Here is a 14,111-nt window from a genome sequence, read left to right on the forward strand (position 1 = left end):
TATCCGTACAAAATATTCGTATGAAATGCATTTATTTTGGACAAATATGTCATTCTTAAGGAAAAATTTTGAAGGTTTTTCATGAAATCTATGATCCTTTGTCTTGCAGGCTCAGCGGTCTACCACTTCGATAAAACACACAATGAATTTTTTTAGAAACATTTACAACACATGAATTTTCAAAAATTTTAACAAAACTACGCTGTGCATAAAATACGCCGGCATCAACAGCAACATTTACACAGCAGCCCAAGGCGAATGCATTCCAGGTGTTGTAGTACAAGGCGTTGTATGGAAAATAATCAAGAAGAAGCAATCAGCTGTTGGGATAATAACACCTGTAGTGGAATTCTCTAACTTATAACGATGCGATTTGTCGAGATTTTAATTAACGATTTTGTCGCTTGCTTTATCGATTGTACTATTCACTAACTTTGTTCTAACGACTCGAAATGGTTGACATTTAAATTTTGTTTTAATAGTATAAAGGTGGCAGCACGGCTTAACGAAACCTAAAAAATGCGAAAAGCACAAAAGGAATGCCAAAAATAAATAAATTACTTATACTAACTGCTTTTAAAAGTCATTATTGTACAAGTTTTTACCTATTGTTTACCTATAATTCTTCATCTTGTGATAAAACGTACGCCAAGTACTGAAATGCCTTTTGATTTATAGATAACGCAGCTTTTCGTGTTTGAAAGTATTAAATTAAAGTTCCAATTTTCTTTTTTTTTAACTAAAAATGCCAGAAATATTAATTTCGTGAATTTTAATGCAGCCAATTTACTTGCAGTTTATTTAACACAGCTGATCGTCGATAAACAAATATCGATACAAAATAGTTATCGAATAACGAAATCGTTATAGTTATCGATTCGCAAATAAAGCGATGGCAAACGCGATTAAAAAAGTTAGTGGATTCCACTACTGGTACTGAATTGGCCTTGACAGCAGCCAGTTTAGCATAAAAAATCAAACGCCTAATTCCGCGCAATGATTTCAACCTTTCAAACTGTTATGCTAAAACTTAAAAACAGTCGTTTTTGGCTGTAATCATTCATTTCAGTTTTGAAAGCGCAATTTACGAAACTTTTATATAAGTTGAATTTAAGAGTTGTTATATTGTAACAAATGGCTATTCACATTGTTCAAGTTTTAAACTTAAATGCCTGATAATTGAATATTAATTATTTTTATTTTATTCTCTTTTTGCAATGTGTAGTCATCATGAAAATTTCATTCAATTTGCAAGAAGTATAGAATTTTACTGAATAACAGAAACAAGAAAGAGTGCAACCAAATTAAATGGGAGGAGAAATTGCTGCCGCACCAACATTTGAGCATACGTTAGCGGAAATTTTTAACAGCAATTTTATAACGAATTTAACAGACACACAAAATTTAGCAAAGAAATACCATGAAAGCTATGTCACAACAACAGCAAAAATGTTATCCACAACATTACCACCAGATACGGACCTTATACGTTTATCGGAAACCTTTTTTATGATAGCAACAAATAATTCGGATTTTAATCCTAATAGAACATCTGCCGAGAATGATGGCGTACGACTGGAACATGCACCGAGACTCTCTAAAACGACTATGGTAAAGGTGTATGTTTTGGGTATTATGGCTATTTTGTCGTTTTTTGGAAATTTACTTACCATGTGGAATATTTATAAGACGCGCATTCGACGGAGTAGTTCACGTCACACTTGGAGCGCCATCTATTCATTGATATTTCATTTGTCAATTGCCGATCTGCTGGTGACTGGATTTTGTATTGTTGGTGAAGCAGCGTGGTTTTACACAGTGCAATGGATAGCCGGTGAAATTGCATGTAAATTGGTTAAACTCTTTCAAATGTTCAGTTTATATTTGTCAACGTATATTATGGTGCTGATTGGTGTGGATCGATGGATTGCTGTTAAATACCCGATGAAGTCCTTGAATCGCTCAAAGCGCAGTTATCGACTCATTGGTGGGACTTATGTGATATCGTTGATTCTTAGTCTACCTCAGGTAAGTGGAAATGGAAAATGTATTTAGTGGGTATAAAAATAACTGATGCCGGGCACAGCTTCGTTTTAGTAGACTTTATACGCATGATGAAAATATGTAAAATAAAGGCATTAGAACGTTAAGCGGTGTTTAGTTGTAACATTTTGCTGAATTTTTTACCTTTCATGAAAATGAAAGGGTATATTAAGTTTGTCACGATTCTCAAAATTGTAAGTCCTTAAAGAAGAAGAGATAGACCCACCAATAAGTATACCGAATTGTTTAGGTTGACAATATGGTTTGATTTATCCATGTCCGTCTGTCCGTCTGTTTGCAAAATTTACCTCAATTTTTGAGGTATCTTGATGGAATTTGTTGTGCGGATATATTTATGTGCCGATTAGACATTTGTCGGAATCGGCCGAATAGGTTTTTTTGTCATATCTTCCTCAATTTATCAGATAGAAGCTTCAAATTTCACCAAATGCTTATGCATACGGTATATGTTGTTTTCTATAGGTAATATATTCTTACGAATATTAGCAACACTAAGGGGTACTGCCATCTCCAAGCCGATGCTAAGCAGTGGCTTGATGCACATCAATAATTCAATCATTATGTCTACACATATGTAGATGATATCTTATGCAGATATCTTATCTGAGATATGCAATATAATTGTGGAAGTGTCGCTCACAAACACACGCGCATGAGCTGTGAGAGAAGCTATAAAAATTGTGCATCTGTAGTTATAGCTGAGAAACTTATAGCAGATAACCAACTAGTAGATTCTAGAACAGAACCGCCTAGAAATGTCAACGAGTAAACCAAACAGTATAAAAGGCGACACCAGTAGAGGCGCGAGTCAGCACGCCTATTTTGATTAAGCACGCTATCTGTCGAGCAATAGTAGAGTTATTTATTGTGAAGTACTTTAATAAAGGCCATTTTGCATTATTAAATATTGGAGTTATTTATTCAACAGTTTAGTGATTCGAACTTAGCAGAAGGTTGCAAATAAGAGGATTTGCAGTAAATTCGTTACAATATGTATATCCTTTACAAACGATTGTTCAGATAAGAAGCTTTTCACAATTTCTGCCTCATTTCAAGACTACGTCGCTCCTTCGCTCCGCCAACCGGCGCCAATTGGTCACACCAAGGGAGTTTAAATCGTTTTCCACCTGGTCCTTCCAACGGAGTGGGGGCCGCCCTCTACCTCTGCTTCCATAGGCGGGTTCCGATAGAAACACTTTCTTGGCCGGAGCATCATCTTTCATTCGCATAACATGGCCTAGCCAGCGCAGCCGCTGCGTTTTAATTCGCTGGACTATGTTGATGTCTCCGTATAGCTCGTACAGCTCATCATTAAATCTTCTTCAGTACTCGCCATCGCCAACGCGTAGAGGTCCATAAATCTTTCGAAGAACTTTTCTCTCGAACACTCCCAAAGCCGCTTCATCTGCTGTTGTCATGGTCCATGCTTCTGCCCCATATAGCAGGACGGGTACGATAAGTGACTTGTAGAGTATGATTTTCGTTTGCCGAGAGAGGACTTTACTTTTCAATTGCCTACCTAGTCCAAAGTAGCATTTATTGGCAAGATTGATTCTTCGCTGGATTTCAGTGCTGATGTTGTTGCTAGTGTTGATGCTGGTTCCCAAATAAACGAAGTCTTTTACTATTTCGAAATTATGGCTGCCAACAGTAGCGTGGTTGCTAAGGCGCTGACTCTTTGCTCGATGACAGCAGGTACTTCGTTTTGTCCTCATTCACCATCAAACTCATTTTTACCGCTTCTTTTTCCAGTTTGGAGTAAGCAGAACTAACAGCGCGGGTGTTTAGGCCGATGATATCAATGTCATCAGCATATGCCAGTAATTGCACGCTTTTATAGTATATTGTTCCAGTGCGGTTAAGTTCTGCAGCTAGTATAATTTTCTCCAGCATCAAATTAAAGAAATCGCACGATAGGGGGTCACCCTGTCTGAAACCTCGTTTAGTTTCGAACGGCTCGGAGAGGTCCTTCCCAATTCTGATTCGGCTTTAAAGTCGACGAAGAGGTGATGTGTGTCGATTCTCTTTTCACGGGTTTTTCCAAGATTTGGCGCATTGTGAAAATCTGGTCGATGGTAGATTTACCAGGTCTGAAGCCGCACTGATAAGGTCCAATCAGCCGGTTCACGGTGGGCTTCAATCTTTCGCACAATACACTTGAAAGGACCTTATATGCGATATTAAGAAGGCTGATTCCACGATAGTTGGTGCATTTTGCAGTATCCCCCTTCTTGTGGACTGGGCAAAGAACACTTAGATTCCAACCGTCGGGCATGCTTTCGTCCGCCCATATTTTGCTAAGAAGCTGCTGCATGCGCCTTACCAACTCCTCGCCGCCGAACTTGAATAGCTCCGCAGGCAATCCATCCGCGCCCACGGCCTTGTTGTTTTTCAATCTGGTTATTGCTATTCAAACTTCGTCATAATCGGGCGGGGGGACATATATTCCATCATCATCGATTGCGGGATCGGGTTCTTCATCTCTGCGCGGTGAAGTGCTGCCTCCATTTAGGAGAGCAGAGAAGTATTCCCTCCATAATCTAAGCACTCTCTGGACATCACCTCCTGTTAGAATTACCGATCTATTATTTATTTGATATATATCGAAAATGTCGCTTATGCACATCTGATCTTTATATATTACATATTTTTACAGGCGATTACTCGGATATTACGAATGGGATAAGATTATTTCTCAGCTCCATTTATTAAAGATATAAAATCTTCGGTACAGCCAAAGACAGAGCCGTCCTTATTTGTTTTTTCTTATTTTTCAAGATCTGAAAATAATTATTTTGGGCTCAAATGGTTTCATGGGCGTTAAATTTATATTTTAAGCTACTTTTACGTTTGGATTTTTTTTTACAAAAAGAAATGCATAAAATGTTAATTAGACCAAGCTTAGTCACCCTGTACATTTCACTGGCGTCCCCATAAATGCGTTTACATAAAATAGTTTTACTGCTGACTGACAACCTCCCCCATATGCGATAGTGCAATTTTTATTTTTTTACAAACCTTTTGCGCATTGATTAGTGGATGTGTTGGTAAATTGAAAGGTATTGAATGACGAAGCCCGGAGGTACTCATATTGATCTATGTATGTATGTGTGAGAAATGCGCTTTTTAATTTAAGTATTACAAAAAATATGCATACACACAACTACACATTCGCATACTCAATAAAAGATTTTTATCTTTTAGCTTTTCATATTTCACTTGGCTCGAGGTCCCTTTGTCGAAGAGTTTCATCAATGCGTCACGCACGGCTTTTATACGGCGCGTTGGCAAGAACAATTATACACAACGTTTACGCTGATCTTCACATTTCTGCTGCCATTATGTATACTATTTCTCACCTACGTTTCTACATTTTGTACGATATCAAGTAAGTCGTGTAATAATACCAACAATTCTAGCAAACAATAACATGGCTTTTACGATCTCATTATTTACAGGCAGTGAAAAAATGTTTATGGCCCCAAAGCAGCCCACAAATTCAGGCGTAAATGCAATGCAAGCAAATCGTACACGTCTCATACATAAAGCAAAAATGAAATCACTGAGAATTTCAGTTGTTATTATAATTGCATTTATTATTTGTTGGACACCATATTATGCGATGATGATTACCCTAATGTTTCTCAATCCAGATAAAAGGGTAACAGCTCCGACACATAAGCACTTTTTCATATAGATGAGTTTAATACTGTTTTCACACAGAAACTTAATGATCTCATTTCACCTGCTAATGAAATTGTAAATTTTTTGCTTTCACACAGAAGTAACTGCTCGATTAGTATGAAGGATGAGACAGACAATCATGGCGGAACGATACAAGGTGGGAGCATGGTGACATACCTACAAACAAAAAAAATTCCATGTACTTGTAAATTCGATGGACAAATGTCAAAATCGAACTGCGCCGGTAGTTGATGTATCAAATCAAATAAAAAAGGTTATAATCAGCTGTTCGATGCGGCCACCTTGTATCGTTCCGCCATGCAGACAATGACATTTGCTTTGACAAATGACATTTTTAAGCACTGAACACACCAAAAACTAAGAAGCGGAAACGGAAGCGGAACGCTGCCAACAGAGTTGCATTGTGCTGTTGACTTCATTAGGCATTTGATTAGCTACTAATGAAATAATAATAGATTCGAATTTTTTAGGGAAGATTGAGCTCAATAAGCGTCTTAATGTAGAAAACTGCCTTTATTATTCAATAAGCTGTCTGTGTGAAAACAGTATAACACAAGCTTATGCATTATGAGTAGATTGCACGGTATTTTTATGGAGAATGGTAGAATGAGCGACACTGGCGCCATCTGATATTGAAAAGTAGCCAACTTCCCAATTTTGTTCCAAGCAAATCATGAAGAATTTGACATTTGCTTTGGCTAAGGGTGTTGGCACACTTTGCAAGTGAAATTTTTTTTCCCCACTGGTTGGTAAATTTTCTAACATTTTTCACAATTAAAACCTGCAATATTACAATCGAATACGACACAAAATATGTTAGCAAGTATTTTTGTTGTATAGAGAGAATGTTTACAAGAGTGCTTCGCGAAATTTTGTATGTGAATGGACAAGGCGTAATAAACTTCAATTGCCAAGTCTGAAGTTCCTTCATATTTACAAACACAACATCTTGGTTGATTGGGGCGAGGTTATTGGAATGCATAAGCTTGTGTTAAATGTGTAAGTTCTTATCTTACATTGGATTTCGCCCTTTGACTCCTCTCCTTTATCTTCGATTTTCACTTTTGTGCTGTAGCAAATTACAAAAATGTTGTAATTTATTAACTCAGATAATGGCGCGCGAATGACATATGAACTTAGCTCATACTTAATATATAATTTTTTTTTTTTGTATGAAGTGTAGCGGTTTTAGAAACACATAAATAAAAACTGAAACTAGTTAGTTAAATGACTTTTACAGCGAAAATCAGCTCTGGGTGATTAGCTTTGCAACAATTTATTGCCCATTAACATCAAAGATCGAAGTAGAAATTATCCGATTTACAGGGTGTTGAAAACTATTTGTTGGTATTTTTTTAAACTTCACAAAGCAGATATTCAAACACGGGCGGAAAATTTTCTAAATTTCCAGGATACGTAGAAAATAATGTGTCTTTTTATTTTTTCAATCGACAGTTAACCGAAGGACTTGTTTCAGCGATTTTCGTTTTTGGTATGTCAAATAGCCTGGTGAACCCTGTGATTTATGGCGCCTTCCATCTGCGTCCGATGAAACGGAAAGCCAGTCAAATAAATGGAAATGCAAACAGCTTCAATAGGTAAGTTCTTGCGAAGAATATAAATGTATTCGAAAAGCTCATCTAAATGGTTATTATCATTCCTTTCAAGCATATCTATATTTTTTAGCTGTACATGGGCTTTTCTGAGCCAGTGTTGATTGGTATTGAAAATCGTTCAAAATACAACAACTATTCACCCTCTCGGAAAATTAATAAAACAAAACGAACTAATAAAGTTCTGACACTTTGCAGATGGTTTAACCCTAGTGAGATAACGTACGTCTGTGAGACGTACGTCGTTATAATTTTGCTCTCAGTCTCCCATAATCGTAAAGAGAGAACATTCCCATTCTCAGTTTTCTCAGCTACCATTACCAGCTTGTCAGTGGGGGGTGTTTTTCAGTATTCACTTTTTTGTTTGCTGGAATATATATGATTGATTTTTAAAAATACGTCTAAAGACGTATCATTATCTTTTACGTGACTAATGGTAATTTTAGCTAATCTTTTTTTAAGTATAGTTTAAAACAGTTAATTCATTCAACTGAAGTACAAAAAAATGTGATTTATTCTAATTTTTTTGCTATAAACTAGGGTCCTTCGAAAAAGACTGATTTTTGTAAGGACAAGTCCAAGACAAGTCAAACTTAATTTTTAATATATTAAAAAAACAATATTTTTCTTTAAAGAACATTTAAAACAAGTGAATATATATCAAATAAAGGATTAAAAAAAAAACAAACAAAAAATGTTAGTTTTTTTTATATCTTTAGGGTCCTTAAACTTGAACACGTATCTTAGACGTACGTTATATTTCCAGGGTAAAGAGATAACGTTATCTTTCTAGGGTTAAATCAATGGCGCAAAATAAAAATTTAGTGATATTTTGGAAAAATTGATGTGACCCCGATTTTCTTAAAAAAAAGGAAATTTTAGTAGTATGGAAGCCTTAAATCAAAAGTCATTTGAGGATATCATATTGAAATTTGGAATTAAAAAAAATTGTTTTAAGGACAGATAAGTCAATCACAGTTCGGATTTTGTTGGTATGAAAGGCAATGGGGCGGGCCTGTGATGTGCTGAAAGGATTGGTCATTTAGCAAGACTATGGTTTTTGCTGTTGTTGTAGCAATAAATACATGCCTCCAAGGTTTTGGTCCTTTATCTAATAAAAATCCGGTACGTTCTGGTAACAATCACCATTAAGGTACAAGTCCAACCATATCGGGAACGATTTAGTATGACCACATTGAACCTTCTAGGTCATTCCGCCCCCAAATCCCCTGGTTCTATAAGGAACTTGGGGTCGCCAGAGCCTCGCCTGCTAAAGAAACAATATTCGCCTCGGGTAAGTGAGATTGGCAATGGGAGAAGATATAAATTACGCTGGCAACACCTTGAAAGGGTTACGCTACTAAACTTGAATCATTTGGGTATTTAAGTCGCCTCTTATGACAGGCCTACTTGCCAGGGGTATATTCTATCCCCCTTTCCCGTTGGTGACAGACCTTTCTAAGGCCACCATTTAGGGAAATCCAGACATTCACTTGTAAAATGTGCGTGCTTTGTACATGGTTTAGCTTGGTATAATTGTGAAATAAGAATCAATAAATCATGCTGAAAACAGACCGAAATAGCTCAGAAAAAATCCCAAAATAGTCTCGAAACAAATTCTTTAACAGCTCGAAAATTGTTAATAAAAAGTCTTGAAATTATCCAAAAAAGTTCCTGAAATTATCCCGAACTAAATCGTGTTCAGAGTTCAGAACTACTTCGGTGTAGATTCCGGAGTATTCCAGGAAAATATTTCGGGACTTTTTGAGAGTTGTATTCGTGACCATGGCGGAATCTTTCTTGGTTAGTTTCAACACTGTTTGGGGATCAATTCGTATCATTCAGAAATTATTTTCAGAATAGTTTCGAGGTAATTACTGAGCTGTTTTGGAATTGTTTTTAGAACAGACCAAACAATAAAAACTGGAAGCCAGAAATATTAGTGATGATAATTGCTCCTGTCGCATAATTGAACTGGTTAATGCGGACCCACCTCTAGGATGACTCTCTTTCTACATCACAAGAGGACCAATTTTTATCAGTGCTACTTCTTTTTTGGGGGAATTGTGACTTCATACCTGAAGGAATAGGGTACACTCACTTATTACCTAAACATTAGGGTGGTCCCTGTAAATCTTGTAATCAATTTTTTCCAGTATCGTCCCTTCATAGGATTATAGCGAGGTCAAAAGTATCCTGTACAAAATTGTTTATGAAAATAACAACAATAATAAATACGCAAAAACATTGGTGCACCTTATTGCTAATAAATAAGTACTTGAATTACCTTGAAATAGTTCATTGCTTTTAGCAATTTTATTTTATGTTATGCTTAGGTGTTCATAATCTCATTCATAATATGACAACATTCATAACAGAGCTTAAGAATTCTCGAGTTTGTTCGAAAAAAAATTCTTGCGAGTCTCGGCTTCTCGCGAGATTCTCGAATTTCAAAATAATCGTAAATCTCGCGAGCTTCTCGATATTCAATTTTGTCGCTGCACTGGCAGTTTTATATAAAGCTTAGGATTTCTTCTGAAGCACAAGCGAAAATTTCTACAAAACCGCACTTAAAAACACGGAAATACATGAAGTTCAACTAATGCAGCGACTAAATTGAATGTCGAGAATTTCGCAAGACTTCGGGAATTTCGCGAGAAGCCGCGTTCTCGATTTAAATCTCGCTTGTGTTCGAGAAGAAATTATTGGCTTCTTTCATATCGCAAGAAACATTAGCTCGAGCACCATATTTTTAATGTAAAAATCTCATTTGCAGAATTGATTCTCAACGAACTCACTCCTTGACGACCGCGTTAACACAACTCGATAGCAATGGGCGACGTACCTCCCGCCAGACCAGTTATTTGCGAGCGCCCAGCAGTAGAAGTAATTCTAAAGAGCACGTCAGCTTACTGCAGATGCCCGCGAAAAGCGCAATTATGCATAAATTTAATTCCGAACGAAGTTCACGCTTTTCATCATATCAACACACCCAAGGCACCCAAGTAACTTGCAATGAAATCGATGACGCTGACAGTGGGGCGAGTGATGATACAAAACAAAATGCAAATTCATCACTAAGTACGGTGGTGTATGGCAATAATAGTCCCAATGCAACGAAAGCGCGGCCACAAAATTCTGAATCGCCAGAATTGTTTTCAAATCATTGTAAACATTCCGCGCCAAGCGCACCTGCGTCTGTGAGTTTTCTTGAGAGCATTTCCAGTGTTTGATTGCCATTTGCATACATAAACAAATAAGTATGTATGTTTCGAAAAAAAAAAAACACTAAAATGGTTCCTTATCAAAATTTGACTTATTTATGTACTTAATGTAAATGCTAACTTAATGTAGTGTAAATAATAATTTTTTTGGCAATATTTATTAAGCTAATCAATAAGTTGTTTATATATATTTGTTTATATTTTCTACCTACAAAGATTATGTGTATAAGAGTTTTGCTCTTGAAAAATGCAATTTTTTTATTCTAAGTTCCGTTTTCATTGCTTCAATTATCAAACTGAAACCGAATAAAAATTCAAACAATTTCCGGGATCATCAAATGGTCTCTGAAATAAGGACGTCTCTGGTGTGTGCAATACACATAAAAAGTTAACGAAAAGTTTTTAATGTTAAATATAGCTAAGTTATTTTGAATAATAGATAGATATAATATATTTGTGTATTTTAATGACCATTTGCGAAATAAAAATTTTTTTAAGCCGGCCTAAATTTTTATTGTTGGAACGTAGTTAAGCGGGTGTTTCCTTGTGTGCGTATTTTGATTCAGTGATGGTATCGCGGTTTATGTTGGGAATAATGTCCAAGCTCAGATTTTGTTGTCAAAAATGCCCATAAACAGCTGATTTGAATTGACTCGAGAGTTCGGAGACAGGCTCAGCCGAAAGTGAAAGGCCGACAATCAAGCATAAGTTTGGGTACAAATCAAAATATTAAAAAAATAAATGTAAGGCGCGATAACCTCCGAAGAGATCTAAGGCCGAGCTTCTCTTCCAATTTGCGTCGTGCTCCTCTTGATTTTTCCCTACAAATTGGCCGGACGGGACCTACATGTTTTTATGCCGACTCCGAACGGCATCTGCAAGGCAGATGAGTTTTCACTGAGAGCTTTTCATGGCAGAAATACAATCGGAGCGCTTGCCAGACACTGCCGAGGGGTGACCCCGCTTAGAAAAATTTTCTTCTAATTGAAAAATCTTATTTCTAAAATTTTGATGTTGCTTTGCCCGGGAGTTGAACCCAGGGAATACGGTGTGATAGGCGGAGCACGCTACCATCACACCACGGTGGCCACCACAAAATCAAAATATTAGTTCAATAAAAACCAGACAAATAGAAAATACTTTACGATCTACAGCAAATCTACCGGCGCTAGTCTTCTTCGAGAAATAGGCAAGATGCATACGATGCGTAGCTTCATAGACGCGTACAAGATATGATATGTAGCTACGATTTCTCTACGCCTCAAGATCTACACACGAAGCTACTTTCGAGCGTCGCTACAAAAACAAACAGTTATTGAAAATAATAAGAAATTAAATTTCTTCAGGTATATCCGTCCCCGAAACCAAAGGTAAATAGGTATTAAAAGTTGTTTGCATCCCCGTGCCTTTGTAAATTATGAAAGGCAACTTTACACCATCGCGGACTAGAGAAAAGGTGATTTCTAGTTTCCAACACTTTTTAGCCTTTTAATCGCTTCAACAATGTCTAACCAAGCTTTTGTGGCGTTTAATATTCTTTTTAGCTTTGGTAATATACCTTTGACCCACTTTTATTAACTAAACTAACATTTTCTAACTAATTACACAAATTTGCATACAAAACAAGTAAGGAAGGCTAAGTTCGGGTGTAACCGAACATTACATACTCAGCTAAGAGCTTTGGAGACAAAATAAGGGAAAATCACCAGGTAGGAAAATGAACCTAAGGTAACCCTGGAATGTGGTTGTCTGACATGTGTATCAAATGGAAGGTATTAAAGAGTATTTTAAGAGAGAGTAGGCCATATTTCTATGGATGGACGCCATTTAGGGATATCGCAATAAAGGTGGACCAAAGGTGACTCTAGAATGTTTGTACGATATGGGTATCAAACGAAAGGTGTTACTGAGCATTTTAAGAGGGAGTGGGCCTTAGGTCTATCGGTGGACGCCTTTTCGACATATCGCCATTAAGGTGGGCCAGGGGTGACTCTATAATGTGTTTGTGCGATATGGGTATCAAATTAAAGCTATTAATAAGGGGTTTAACAGCGAGTGGCCCTTATATGTATATGTGAAGGCGTTTTCGCGATATCGACCAAAATGTAGACCAGGTTGATCCAGAAAATCACCTGTCGGGTACCGCTAATTTATTTATATATGTAATACCACGAACAGTATTCCTGCCAAGATTCCAAGGGCGTTTGATTTCGCCCTGCAGAACTTTTTCATTTTCTTCTACTCAATATGGTAGGTGTCACACCCATTTTACAAAGTTTTTTCTAAAGTTATATTTTGCGTCAATGAACTAATCCAAATACCATGTTTCATCCCTTTTTTCGTATATCGTATAGAATTATGGCATTTTTTTCATTTTTCGTAATTTTCGATATCGACAAAGTGGGCGTGGTTATAGTCGGATTTCGGCCATTTTTTATACCAAGATAAAGTGAGTTCAGGTAAGTACGTGCACTAAGTTTAGTAATGATATATCGGTTTTTGCTCAAGTTATCGTGTTAACGGCCGAGCGGAAGGACAGATGGTGGACTGTGTATAAAAACTGGGTGTGGCTTCAACCGATTTCGCCCTTTTTCACAGAAAACAGTTATCGTCCTAGAATCTAAGCTCCTGCCAAATTTCACAAGGATTGGTAAATTTTTGTTCGACTTATGGCATTAAAAGTATCCTAGACAAATTAAATGAAAAAGGGCGGAACCACGCCCGTTTTGAAATTTTCTTTTATTTTTGTATTTTGTTGCACCATATCATTACTGGAGTTGAATGTTGACATAATTTACTTATATACTGTAAAGATATTAACTTTTTTTTTAACTTGACTTAAAAAAAATTTTTTTTTTTTTTTAAGTGGGCGTGGTCGGCCCCGATTTTGCAAATTTTTATTAAGCATACATATAGTAATAGGAGTAACGTTCTTGCCAAATTTCATCATGATATCTTCAACGACTGCCAAATTACAGCTTGCAAAACTACTAAATTACCTTCTTTTAAAAGTGGGCGGTGCCACGCCCATTGTCCAAAATCTTACTAATTTTCTATTCTGCGTCATAAGGTCAATCCACCTACCAAGTTTCATCGCTTTACCCGTCTTTGGCAATGAATTATCGCATTTTTTCGGTTTTTCGAAATTATCGATATCGAAAAAGTGGGCGTGGTTATAGTCCGATATCGTTCATTTTAAATAGCGATCTGAGATGAGTGCCCAGAAACCTACATACCAAATTTCATCAAGATACCTCAAAATTTACTCAAGTTATCGTGTTAACGGACAGACGGCCGGACATGGCTCAATCAAATTTTTTTTCGATACTGATGATTTTGATATATGGAAGTCTATATCTATCTCGATTCCTTTATACCTGTACAACCAACCGTTATCCAATCAAAGTTAATATACTCTGTGAGCTCTGCTCAACTGAGTATAAAAATGTAAACAAACATCTTGTTCTTCCTTTTTTCAAGCGTACGTACGCTCAGCGACCAACAT

The 14,111-nt window shown here is 36.7% G+C and overlaps 1 protein-coding gene across 2 annotated transcripts in view; it reads left to right on the forward strand.

Annotated features, from left to right (window-relative positions):
- CrzR (corazonin receptor) overlaps positions 1-11,108 on the forward strand; it is a 65,732-nt gene extending 54,624 nt beyond the window's left edge. Inside the window, exons 1-6 of one of the 2 annotated variants that reach the window (XM_067790648.1) lie at positions 106-269; positions 1,226-2,028; positions 5,269-5,452; positions 5,523-5,725; positions 7,225-7,367; positions 10,159-11,108. In XM_067790648.1, coding sequence (XP_067646749.1) covers positions 1,309-2,028; positions 5,269-5,452; positions 5,523-5,725; positions 7,225-7,367; positions 10,159-10,615 — 1,707 coding nt within the window. In that variant the 5' untranslated portion in view covers positions 106-269; positions 1,226-1,308 and the 3' untranslated portion in view covers positions 10,616-11,108. Of the gene's footprint in view, positions 1-105; positions 270-1,225; positions 2,029-5,268; positions 5,453-5,522; positions 5,726-7,224; positions 7,368-10,158 lie in introns of those variants that run through there. The other variant, XM_067790647.1, reaches the window with a different exon arrangement.
- Positions 11,109-14,111: the final 3,003 nt, after the last annotated feature.

Source organism: Eurosta solidaginis, chromosome 5 (assembly GCF_040869045.1).
Source record: "Eurosta solidaginis isolate ZX-2024a chromosome 5, ASM4086904v1, whole genome shotgun sequence".
In the NCBI taxonomy this organism is placed as follows: Eukaryota; Metazoa; Arthropoda; class Insecta; order Diptera; family Tephritidae; genus Eurosta; species Eurosta solidaginis.